This window comes from Zootermopsis nevadensis, unplaced genomic scaffold (assembly GCF_977971745.1).
Source record: "Zootermopsis nevadensis isolate Lab colony 2312 unplaced genomic scaffold, Znev_1.0 Znev_ptg000028l, whole genome shotgun sequence".
Lineage (NCBI taxonomy): Eukaryota > Metazoa > Arthropoda > Insecta > Blattodea > Termopsidae > Zootermopsis > Zootermopsis nevadensis.
In genome coordinates, this window is record NW_028259160.1 from 8,887,815 (window position 1) to 8,900,289 (window position 12,475).

The following is a 12,475-nucleotide window of genomic DNA, read 5'->3' on the forward strand; positions in this document are numbered from 1 at the left end:
TTACGTGGTGTCTGGTATAGTGTTTCGCCGATTATATCTTCAGATTGAGCCATGGTACCCACAAGCTTTTATGACTGTAAATTGTAAAATAGCCAAGAGAGGGGGCTGCGGACTGACGTAATCATTCCACACCAATTACTTAATTCAGCCAGTTTATTTTTCTTGCACATCTATATTGCAATTAGCAGCATATTGTGACGAGTAAAGGATAGCAATTAAATGACAAAAGGATCTCGTAGGACTATAACACGGTCTGGCTGTCGCCGCTTTAATATTATATGTGCCAAGCATAACTGAGGAGTTAAGCTCTGGAGATGGCTGTCTTCTATTTCAGAGGCAATGAACTTTGTAGACACGCAGTAGGAATTCTTGAACGAAGGATCTGATGTAGGTAGGAAAAACTGTGTTTTTGCCGATAAACAAATTTGCATGTCCTATTATAAAAATAATAAATCCGAATGCGCAATTTATTATCTTCTTCTCTTTTAAGATGGAAAATGTGTAAAACAGTTGATATGACAAACGGGTTACAAGGTTAAACATTTTAAATTATCTATAATTACGAAAAAATATTGTTGGAACCAAATTAATTATTAAGAAATATTACACGCAAAACGAAAACTCGAACAGGGAGACCACTGAACGAGACATTTACGGTTTGAAGCTGAGGAAAGGACTGTCTATGATATTATATGGAGCTTCTGGGGACGTTCTTCTGTAAAAGCAGGGAATGGTCAGAACAGATACGCAGTATTATGTCGTAGTATGCATATTTGCTGACGACATGATTATATAGTGAAACTTGTTCGATTGATTCAGTCTTTGGATAGGAGACTGCGACCTTCAGCTCAATAAGGAGTAATATTCCCATAATAAGTTTAATGAAAATCCGTTCAGCCATGCTACATTTGAAATGTGCGTACGGAGGGCAGACGGACAAATGATTTTGCTTTGTAGGAGTGCTAACGCGCCTGAGTGCTTTGGTGATTTTGAATGGGAAAGGGGAAACAGTCTCGGCAACTAGAGACGTCTTTATAATAGTTGGGGAGAAGAGAACTTCAGAATAATCAGTTGTAGTACGAAGTACCTAGCCATTGCCATACAAACAATGAGAACGACCTTCCGAATCCACCACAATGGAAAGAGCAGTGGCAGCCATCAAGGCCATATATAACAGTTCATCTGGAACTGTCATCCTTAGACACGACCATGACCCATATCAAAATGATGCAACTCTTCTGACACCACTTGTCCTCATTGTGCAAAAGAGTGATAGCGACTTTCTACAAGAGAGCCCTCCGGGTTCCTAATTTTCTGCATCGCGAGTGGCGTATGCACTGACTGGGGAAGGTTTCCTCATACAGCAATTTAGACATCACTTGCTGATGACTGGTTCGGAAATGTAGGCTCGGTTACTTGTGAAACAGAACTAGAAGGGAATGAAATTTGGTATGACTTCTATAAAACCGACGGAGTGTGAAATAAGAAGTGGATACGTGAACAGTGTGGACTGGAAAAGGGTTTGCAATGACCGCGTAACAAATGCAATTGCATTCTCTGCGGAAACCAGTGAGATCGATATCGTTCCAAATCGGTAATTAACTTCTGCAAAGAGAACTAATCCGCTTACTCTATATATTACAACGATATATCGAAATGCATGTCTATGTTGGTGTAACTGTGGTGCGCATACTCTGTGACATAGCAGTGTGTTCTGTTTGAGAGTTGGTATTTCTGTTAGATGTAAACAAAGTTGTAGTACGTTATATGAATGTGTGAAAGACGAGTTTGCTTTTACTCATGGTTGGTTATATAGTTTACAGATGGAAATATGTACTATTGTTGATAATGATGTTCTGCTTACTGATACGAGATAAAAAATTACATCGAAACCATAGCTCGATTCGATTCCTCGTTCCACGCCGTTCGGTATCAAGAACAGGAAAGTGGAATAATATAGTAATTTCCGCAGTCGACAGTAGAAACGGAGTAAAAGTATTGATTATGGTGTAAGATTCACAATGGGTGTGACTCCTATTCCACCTCTTGTGAAGATCATGAAGAAAGAAACACGTAAGCTAATGTAACCTTATCTAGGTGCCCAGGAAGTCCAAGCATCTGATTGTCAAATGCATCCCAATGGATGCTTCAGCCATAACAGTAGTGCAGTCAGTCAGCTGAATTATGATGCAGCGTGACAGTTGATTATGAACACATATGTTATTTTTGAAGTTACACCATGCAACCTGTTGTTAATTATATGCATTATGGCATATAATTTAGTGTAGGTGTACCTTATGTAGTTATATTGAAATTGGCCCTGCAGTTGGGTATTATTATTTGCATACAAATGGTGGAAATAAAATTAATGGTCCTTTTAACACCTAAAAATAACTTGTGTAAGGGCTTCTGTTACAAAGTGACGTAGTAACTTCTTTAAGATGCATCATCTGTTAAACTCATCCCAGAATTTGTTTTATTTTTACTTAAAAAAATATTTCTGCTAATGCAGCTGCAGACATTAGTGAATATCAGAATCTTGCCAGAACGCTCTGCAAGCTGAAAGTGCATAAGTATTTGATCACCATATTGTAATAATAGAAGACATATACTAAGAAATAAAAATATGTGTTATACCAAAACAGAAAGGTTGATTTACAATGCACAGTTCACATTCTCATAACATTTTGTATTTTCTGTATTGTTTAGGTTGAGGAAGTTAGTATGTCTTCAGAGAAACAAATATAGAGGAGTGTGGCATCTGCAAAAGCAATGGACAGGCACAGCAATCAGAAATCTTTCTCAAGTAATGTGGCAGAAAGTCCATTAAAATTACATAAAACATCCAGTCATAGGTTAAGCAGCAGCTTTGATTTTGTTTCAAGCAGTGATGATGATGTAGTTATGGAAGAAATATTGAATGGACATCTAAATAAATATGATGAAGAAAACTCTGTAAAGAGTAATTATAATAGTAGAGAACATTTAGTTCTGGACAAGAGATGGAAAGATGAAAGGAACTCTAGCCAAATTTTTCATCAGAAAGAAGTAAGACTTGATTATGAATACCAGGGAGTGAATGAAGTAGATGCTGTAGAAGGAAACACCAGAATAAAAAGCATTCAGTCAGAATCCTTGGAAGAATATGCAGATCGCAGTCAAGAGAAACATGTTAGTCTACCCAGCAGGAATAGTGAACGTGTTAAGAAACCTGTCCCTCTTCCCAGAAGTAGGACACAAAAAGAAGTTCCTCAGCCTCATAAAAAAGAAGCAGAAGATGAATCTCATCAGCAGATTGTACCAGTATCCAGCAGCAGCAGCAGCTGCAATAGTAGTAGTCTGGTGTGTCCCATGGATCAACTCAAATATAGCAGCATAGCAGCAGATGATGGCAGTGGCGACAATGATTGTGTCCTACCTCAGAAAGTTGAGAGAAAGAAGAAGAGAAAGAAAAATAATGTTCTCAGTCAAGCTGAGAAACAGATGGAAATAGAACTTAGAAATATAAAAACAGCATCAGATATAGAAGTTGATGGAAAAGAAGTTTCTTCTACTAGGAAATCATCATTCCATAAATCAAAACAAAAAAGTAGAGAAGTAAAAGTAGAAACTGCCCTGGTGACAAAGGAATCACAACCAGCACAGTTATGTTATGATAAAATAATTGGAATTTTTATTCATCGAAGTGAATGTTTGCAAGTAGATCCTCTCATACGACACCCGCTCGTGAAAGTTCATCTTCTTAATGCAGCAACTGGCAGTTACTTGAAAAAAAGCAACTTTGGTCGCTCAGTGTCTTTCTACGACGAAAACCAGGAGGTGGATTACATTCTGCCACTCATGACAGAGATGTTTGATTACAAGGAGAGGAGGTGAGGAGTGATTAGGTGTGAGGTATTTTGAGTTGAATTGTGTGGTGGGACATAATGATAGGTTAAGATGCAATGAAACAGGCAGGTATTGATCAGTTCAGCACATTGGTAATGCATGCAGAAGACACATAGTTTGAACCAGATCTGCACAAATTCCAGGAATAAGATTGACACTGTGCCTAACATTTTCTTGATAGCCCAAGAATTTTCTGCATAATAGTCTGATGATTTTATGTCTTTGCATATTATTATGTAATATTTTCAAATATGCACCATGTAGTTCTGATTCTGTTGTCTAGGTGACAACACAAGCATTGGCAAATAAATTTATATGATTGTTATTTCCATTTCTATATTATGTCTTCTTGCTTATTGTTTTTGGAGGTAGGATGTAAATTTTTAGAAAATTTGTGCAGGCCAATTGGACCATGGCTCTGACTGGTTATCATAAGTGATGTTTTTAAGGTTGTACTGCAGATACCAGGATAGTCCCTTGAACGTGTGAAGCCAAAATTCATCTAAATAATATTTGAGAACTTTGTCATTACCTCAATGAAAGCACAACACTTCTCCATTACAAAGATCAAATGGTTAATGTTGTTTAAAGAAATAATCCCTGTTTACACAGAATAGTACCCATGAAACTCTTAAATATAAATTTAAACATTATTGATTCTTAAAGCAGATAGTACATAGCATTATGATTGGGATTTAAAGGGTTAAATAACCTATGACTGGTTTTCATTTATTTTCCATTTTACCATGTATACTATTTTCTCTTCCCATTTAGTATATCACTGATGTATATTATATAACATCATTAAATAACCTATATCTTAATTGCGTCATGTTTGTGTTTTATTGATACAATATTTTTATTTTTATTTTCCGTCTATACACAAACTTAAAATAATGTTGTTTAAAATTATCTAAAATTATAACATTCTCAGTAGACACTGCATCTTGTTACATTTTTTGTATCGACGACATGTTTCAATGTGTATCACATCATCATCAGGTCTATCAATTTTAATATATTTTAAAAACTGTAGTACATTTTGCGTTGCGTTTATTGATTATTTTAATTTATTTAATTTTAAGTTTTTTGTCTCTTCCTTTTGGTTTGGAGGTTGTACTTGGATGTTTATATCGGGTTGTAATTGATGTGTTGTGTGTCCGATATTAAGAGACCGTCTCTTAATATCGGACACACAACACATCAATTACAACCCGATATAAACATCCAAGTACAACCTCCAAACCAAAAGGAAGAGACAAAAAACTTAAAATTAAATAAATTAAAATAATCAATAAACGCAACGCAAAATGTACTACAGTTTTTAAAATATATTAAAATTGATAGACCTGATGATGATGTGATACACATTGAAACATGTCGTCGATACAAAAAATGTAACAAGATGCAGTGTCTACTGAGAATGTTATAATTTTAGATAATTTTAAACAACATTATTTTAAGTTTGTGTATAGACGGAAAATAAAAATAAAAATATTGTATCAATAAAAAACCTATAAATCAGCTAATAGCATTTACACCATTCAAGCTCTCATTGTTATTCTGTTATATTAGTTTGTATACTTTGACTCCTATTTTTTAGCTACATGTGTTAGTGTTTAAGAATTGCTTAATGTAAGTTGCCAATAATGAAGCAACCTTCAGGCAGTTATTGTCTGAATGGTTATAATTGTCATGATGTAATGCACTTATGCTCAACAGATCCATTGTGCCATTTTGGGAAGAGTTGCTTGTATTCAATGAGGATTTTGAGTATATTTTGCGGGATGATTCACCAGTGCTAATCCTGTTTGAGGTCCTGGACTTTGTAAATTTTACAGTTGCAAGTTCTAATTATCGGAAGTTAGGTAAGTGCAGACATTTATCAGGTGGTGTTAATTCAAAACAAAGCACAGCTCTGTGCAAGCAGAAGTGTCATCTTCACTGTAGAATTTTATTTTCTTTCTCCTTCTATCTTTGTTTTATATTCAATGGAAAGAATTATAAAACATTCCAAAGATGGCAAATATTACACATTCTAGAGCCTTATATCAAGAAAGGACATACTTGCAAAGATTTGAGATCAAGTAATGTTTAAACACAGCACCATGGACACATATAGAGAGGCTTGGAAGTAAAGTTGCATATATTCTAGAAATGAACGAGGTGGAGGTGGTTAGCTTCATGTTCCAGCTACTTTCTCCTTGGACAGCAGTCCCTGGTACCTGTTGAAGAGGAGGCTGTGTCAGTCTCTGAGCTCTTGTGGATTTGATGATGAGAAAAATCCTTGCTTGTCATTGGACTGCAGACTCAGTCATCTAGCTGTACTGACTGAGCTGTCACAGAATATACTTTTGGGATGTTAAAATAATATGCTGCTAGGTGTGTTATGAAAAAAATTCCCTTTTTGCAGTTGTTGCTCTGATAATATAGTTTGGATGTGGAGGAGCAGAAACATTAAATTCCTGTTATCAAAGTTTTTGTATAATTTTTAGAGCTAGGGAAATTGAGTAAAATTATTTGCTTTGAGCCAGATGACTAAGATTAGATTCCTGACTAGTGCAGGGACATATATATATATATATTCTTATTTATCCTGACCCAATCCAGTGGGTACAAGGGATTCTTAGTGTTGGAGTAAAGCAGCCAGAGGTTGAACCTGATTAATCACCTCCACTTAATATAGGTGTAGAACATGTGGTTAGAGACAGGGACAACTTTGCACACACATTTACTTTACATTTACCTCAGGTTCCGAAGGAGGCTGGCATCACATTGCCTGGGCATTCTTGAAGCCTGTTGGGGCAAACAGTGCCCTAAACACAGAGAAGCAACTGAGACTGCAGTTATACAAACCACAGAGAATGCATAAATCAAGATGTAACAGTTGTGATGTAAGTTGGTGTCTCTTAGAACTATCCATGCATGGCAGTAACTCAAGAGTTTATCATTCTATGAACCTTAGTTGAGATTTCAGGTTCTCACAGTGACGATTATGAAGATGTCTGTCTTCCCCAATTAGTCCTATGCAAATGTTGCTTCCTCCATATTTATCTTTTATTTCTCATTTGTTTCAGTATAAACAATTCAGTTATCAAAGCATTATTTGATAAAACAACCATTATCAATTTTGTTTGAATATCTTATAAACAATATCTCTCGTGCTGCTTTCCCTTCACAATTTTTGTTATAACGACAGGTATATGAATGGTGGAGTGGTGGTATGTGGAAGCACTATCCTGCAACTTTGTATGTGACTCTGAAGGGGATCACACCACCAGATCATTTGCCTCCAGCGCTGCGTTCTCGGAGTGCTCTGCAAGCGGAGCTTAGTCAATCACCTCCGTTTTCAGAACTGCAACAGAAACAGAGTGATGGAGATGTGAAGTCTAACAATGAGAACTCCATGGTGTCAGCTCAGGTGCTGCATAATCATTAGTATTCACTCTTCATTCAATTTCATGTTTCACATCTTATAGAAAACTGTTCATATAGACTGTGGCATGAGAACATAAAGACCAGAAACTGATATATTATATTAACATGGCTATTCTAGAAGTCTACACAGGCATGTGCAATGTATGATAAAACTGCAGTACCATGAGGAATTAATAAAAGCTATAATACCATATTTACAGTTACTGGTACACTTTACTGCTATTTGAATTGGTCTTATGTTCATCATTGCCCAAAACTACAGTACTTTTGTATTGATAACTGTTTTTCTTCATACGTATAATACTTGTTTGCTACCTTACACAGAAATTGTTGTACTAATTTAAATTTTTTGGCCTTTTTCAATCGTCATTATACTTCCTAAAAAACCACTACAGTTTGGTACATGGATCTTCCCCTGTCTTCAGGATCTTGATCTTTGGACCACAGATTGAGATTAGTAGTTCCTTCTAATGGGTCCAACTGTGTATTCTGAAGGCTGTGCTTCATGGTTAGCTAATGGCTGTTACAGCTCACATGAATGATGTTTCTAAGTCTTCTGCTGTATCTTATGTGTTTCTTTACATATTACTTTGTGCTGCCCAAATCAGATACTTAGCTAAAATCTCAAAGAAAGTTTGTCTGGTATTTTGATAAATATGGTATATACGACTCATTATTTAGGGATTTTCATACACTGTTGCAGCTGCTGCCATCTGCAAGTACATCCTTTCCTGTATGGTCTCGCTTACCATCGCAGTCGTGCAAAATACCAAACTGTCGTAAACTGACCCTGCCAACAGCCTCAAGAGGATGTTTCTTTGTGAAGTTCAGCAACTCTGGTCTTCACCTTGCTTGCAGCATATCAACTGACAATAAATACATCATCACTGTATATTCTGTTAGTGTAACTATGTTGTAATTAAGTAATTTATGTTTCTCTGCAGTGTGATATATATTATGCAACAGTAGATTTGTAATGAACATCGAGACAAGTTGCATGTAAAATTGTAAGTCATGTTTGGAAAATATGTGTAATCAAAACATGAAATATCTATGTAATTTCTATTAGAAGATAAAGAAAAGAATTTGTAACTGATTAGTAACAAGTATTTTTGAGTGTGTTTTTCTCTTAAATACATTATTAATATAATTTATATTTTAATTCTTCCACATATTTAAAGGATTTTAAATAATTCCTGTATTATGGGACTAATGATAAGGTATGAACATCCACGTAATTTTTCTGCATATTTTATGCTTTAGGCAGTCATTTTTTAATTTGATAGAAATTGTTGATGTTCAACAGGTTCCAGATGGGAAGGAGTTTGCCCAGTTTGTGGGTCACCAGGGGCTTGTTTATGATTTGCAGTGGTCCCCTAAAGACACAATGCTACTATCTGCTTCAGCAGACTGTACTGCCTGCCTCTGGGATTCTGCTGCATGGAAGTCAACCCCAATGCAAGTGAGGTCATATATAAACTTATTTTAACATTACATTTTTGTACACAGCTCAGAAAGATCAATCCTTTTAAGACCTTGATGCAAATGGAACTTAGTCATCAAGATGTGAACATATTTCACTTACTGTCGTATCCTTAATGTTTAACTAAATTTAAATATTTCGGAATATCCATATCAACATGTTTTTCGAAGTGGAATATAGACATAACATGATTTTGCTTGAGCACTGTTGGTCCGGAATACAGTATACCAATGTTTTGTTCCAGATGCTACCTCACCCATCATTTGTATATTGTGCTCAGTTCCATCCTGGTAATAGCTCTGTTCTGGTCACTGGCTGCAGTGACCATGTGGTACGTGTATGGAAGCGTCCCTACAAATCATTGCAGTTTGAGGTGAGTAAGAGTAAGCCATGTTATCAAACTATTGAGTGCTGGTACTTAACACACTGTTTTGAACATTTGAAGAAAGGTTATGCTTTGCACAGAAGGGCAGAATCCAGTCCCTGCACTGACAGGTCCCTTTTAAATATGTATATTCTATGAATGAATTGTATGTCTTTATTTGCAGCTTGTCCAGGAATTGGAAGGTCACACAGGTTTTGTCAGTGCTGTATCCGTGAGTTGCAACAATGTGCTGTATTCAGGTGATAGTGTGGGGAGAATCCTTGAGTGGACAGGATCAAAATTAAAATCAAAGGAACGTGGTTCCCAGTGGAAACTCAAAAGGTGCTTCAACATGACATGTTATAATTAGAGTTAAATACTTTGAAATTTTAACCGTGCTTGAACTGGATCCCTCTGAAATTGTGGCCAGTCATCATCTCTTGTAGCTGTATTACTTTTGGAAGAATGGTATAGAATGTAAATAGGGAACGAAGGAACATAGAGATATATACAGTTTACCTGGCAGTCACATCAAGATTATAATGGGCTTGGCATGTAGAAACAATTGGAGAAAGAAGAAATCTGCATAATTTTGTTTCAAAAACTTCTTTGAGAAGGCCTGGGGAAGTAGTTTTTGAAGACTGGAGGTACATGGAACTGGCTCAGGATTGTATCCAATTACATGCTTTGGTATTAATGGTATTAAACCTTGTGTCTTGTTAGCAGAGATTCAGTTGCCTAGAATTGTCATGTCACAGATCTGATTATTAGACACCAGCTTCTCACTGAAGAGGTCATGGTTCGGTTGCATGTGAGTCCATGAGGGATTTATGATGGAGAAGGTCCTCAAAGGTCTGGCACTACAATGCACTGAGTTAGAACTCTATACCTTCTGACTGATCTGTTAAATAACTGTGAAAGTGGTATCTGCTCATGCTAGAGCCTGGCATTGGACATGACTCTGAACCAATTAATCCATTGCTAACTATTGTCAACTGTAGTGTGGTATCTATGTATTCAAGGAACATTGACATTCGAGAACTGAGAGACACTATTGTGAACAGACTTCAGATTCATCCTGGTGGTCAGCGACTACTCATACATGCACGGGACAGTCAACTGCGGATGCTGGACATTGCCACTGCAAGTGTGATTCAGTGGTTTAATGGTGCCCTGAATCATAGGTATGGGATAAAGTTTTGCATTCAGAAAGGAAGCTTTCGTAATACCAGATAAATGGAGAAAAGTACATAATGTGAATTTTACAATTTGTGCTTCATACCAAATATTTTTAGGAAGTATAATATTGGAGAGATATCTAATACACATGGGAGATACAAGAAATGCGTTCAAAATGTTATTGGGAAACCTTGTTGGACGAGACCTCTTTTGAAGACCTAGATGGAGCTGGGGCTAATGTTAAAATATGTGTTAGAGAAATACGTTGTAAGAATGTTCATGTTCAGTTTTACGTCATTTGTATTGGACCTTATGAACCAAAAATTAAATTTTATGACAGCTTTAGTGCAGATCCCCAAACATCAGATTTAATTTAAATTTGTTGGTAGGTTCAGAGGTAAAAAATTTAGGTGGACGTATACTCCCCCATATGCATTCATTATGTACTGTTCTAATTTGTTGCAGGCTTCAGACTTCAGCCTGCCTTTCACCATGTGGAGGATTGGTGTTTGCAGGCAGTGAAGATGGTACAATACATGTGTGGAATGCTGATACTGGGGAACAGCTTGCCATATACTCTGAATTACAGTTCCAACGGCCAGCAAGTGGCGTGGATTACCATCCATTTGAACACATGGTGGCATTTGCTTCATATGGCAACAGTGCTCATATTGTGGTTTGTGAACATGGTAAACTAGATTCTGGTAAAGACATAGGACTTCAAATGCTGGTCCAGCAAGATGTGGCATTACACTCAACAACAGGAGACTTCACTGACTCTTGCCTGATGAGTTCAACCCCATTTCACTCCAGGCTTTCGTCATTAAAGGATGAGAAGAAATTGGTGCCTGTGAATGATAGTGAGCTGGGGATTTTTCAGGGTTTACCTCTTGCTGCAGACACAAATGGGTTCAGTTTATCACCAAACAGCACAAATGTTCCTTCACCATGGAAGGAGAATGGTAGTGAGACTAGCAAAGAGAGACTGGCAAGTATCATAGAAAAGATGGACCAGGTTTTATCAAGAACACCTAAGAGAAGTCAGAAAAGTTGACCCAAAGTTTAGTGGCATAAGCCCAAGTAAGACAGAGAATTTAGGCCACTTCTCACATACAAAAAAGAAGGAAGAACCAGAAATAAAGAAGTATTCTTTGCAGTGCTTTTTAATTTGCCTTGTGCATTTATGCAAATATTAGTGTGCAAACTGAAAGCTGCCTGCTCATCAAATTCAGTAATTCTCAAATGTTGCCAACAGCCATTTTCATGATTGACAAAAGAGTTTGCATATATTAAATAAATTTGTGCCTACATTGTTTTAACGTATCCAGCAATTGACACTCCTGTTTTAGAACATAGACCAAGTGGTCTAGTTGCTGGACTTTAGTGCCAATATCTTGTGTTCAAGACTGGCTATGTGCAGTATAGATATTTCTGCATGCTTTTTGCTTCCCTCACCTTTGATGAAGATACAACTGAGAATGTGAGAAATACTATGCCCCCAACAGTTGAATGGGTTGAGGGATAGGGGACTTGTGGTCAGAATCTCTTGAAGGCAAAATATGCCAAATATCAAGCTGTAAAGGTTGAGTTGCATATACTACAAAAACATATGCTAAACTCTATGCCAACAGCTGTATTAAACAAACATATCTTTGATAGTGTTTATATTATACTCTCTCAGCATTGTTGACTTATGTCTTTTTCACTGTTTTCAGTGACTTTAACTTGTGTTCAGGTCTAAGATGGTGATCTCTGAACTGTAGTGGCTCTGTATTCTATCTGTTAAGATTAGGCATCCACACATCAGCTGCCAACTAACTAACTAACTAGATGGCTTACGGAACCCGAAGGTTCATCACCAAATTAACCAAAGCCCTCCACTGGACCCTGTCTTGGGCCAACAAAATCAAGTCTCCTTCAACTCCTATCTCCCATAGATCCCGCCTGAGATTATCCTCCCATCTACGTCTAGGTCTCTCCAGCTGTACATCAGCTGCCACAAAAACAAAATTGATAGAATGGCTAAAAAATGTAGCATCAAAGTGACTGATTTTTTTTTTAAAAAATCAGAACTTTTTCAACTTGTAATAGAAGTAATAATAAAATTTGTTGCTGATATTGAA

General features: G+C 36.7%; 1 protein-coding gene across 5 annotated transcripts in view; it reads left to right on the top strand.

Annotated features, from left to right (window-relative positions):
- Positions 1-12,475, top strand: part of LOC110832315 (jouberin) — a 26,471-nt gene extending 13,996 nt beyond the window's left edge. Inside the window, exons 1-11 of one of the 5 annotated variants that reach the window (XM_087356809.1) lie at positions 300-391; positions 2,710-3,872; positions 5,611-5,756; positions 6,640-6,782; positions 7,088-7,309; positions 8,030-8,224; positions 8,633-8,788; positions 9,054-9,182; positions 9,358-9,515; positions 10,196-10,357; positions 10,818-12,475. In XM_087356809.1, coding sequence (XP_087212935.1) covers positions 2,773-3,872; positions 5,611-5,756; positions 6,640-6,782; positions 7,088-7,309; positions 8,030-8,224; positions 8,633-8,788; positions 9,054-9,182; positions 9,358-9,515; positions 10,196-10,357; positions 10,818-11,406 — 3,000 coding nt within the window. In that variant the 5' untranslated portion in view covers positions 300-391; positions 2,710-2,772 and the 3' untranslated portion in view covers positions 11,407-12,475. Of the gene's footprint in view, positions 1-299; positions 392-1,306; positions 1,595-1,699; positions 2,074-2,709; positions 3,873-5,610; positions 5,757-6,639; positions 6,783-7,087; positions 7,310-8,029; positions 8,225-8,632; positions 8,789-9,053; positions 9,183-9,357; positions 9,516-10,195; positions 10,358-10,817 lie in introns of those variants that run through there. The other 4 variants (XM_087356808.1, XM_022069199.2, XM_087356810.1 and 1 more) reach the window with 4 other exon arrangements.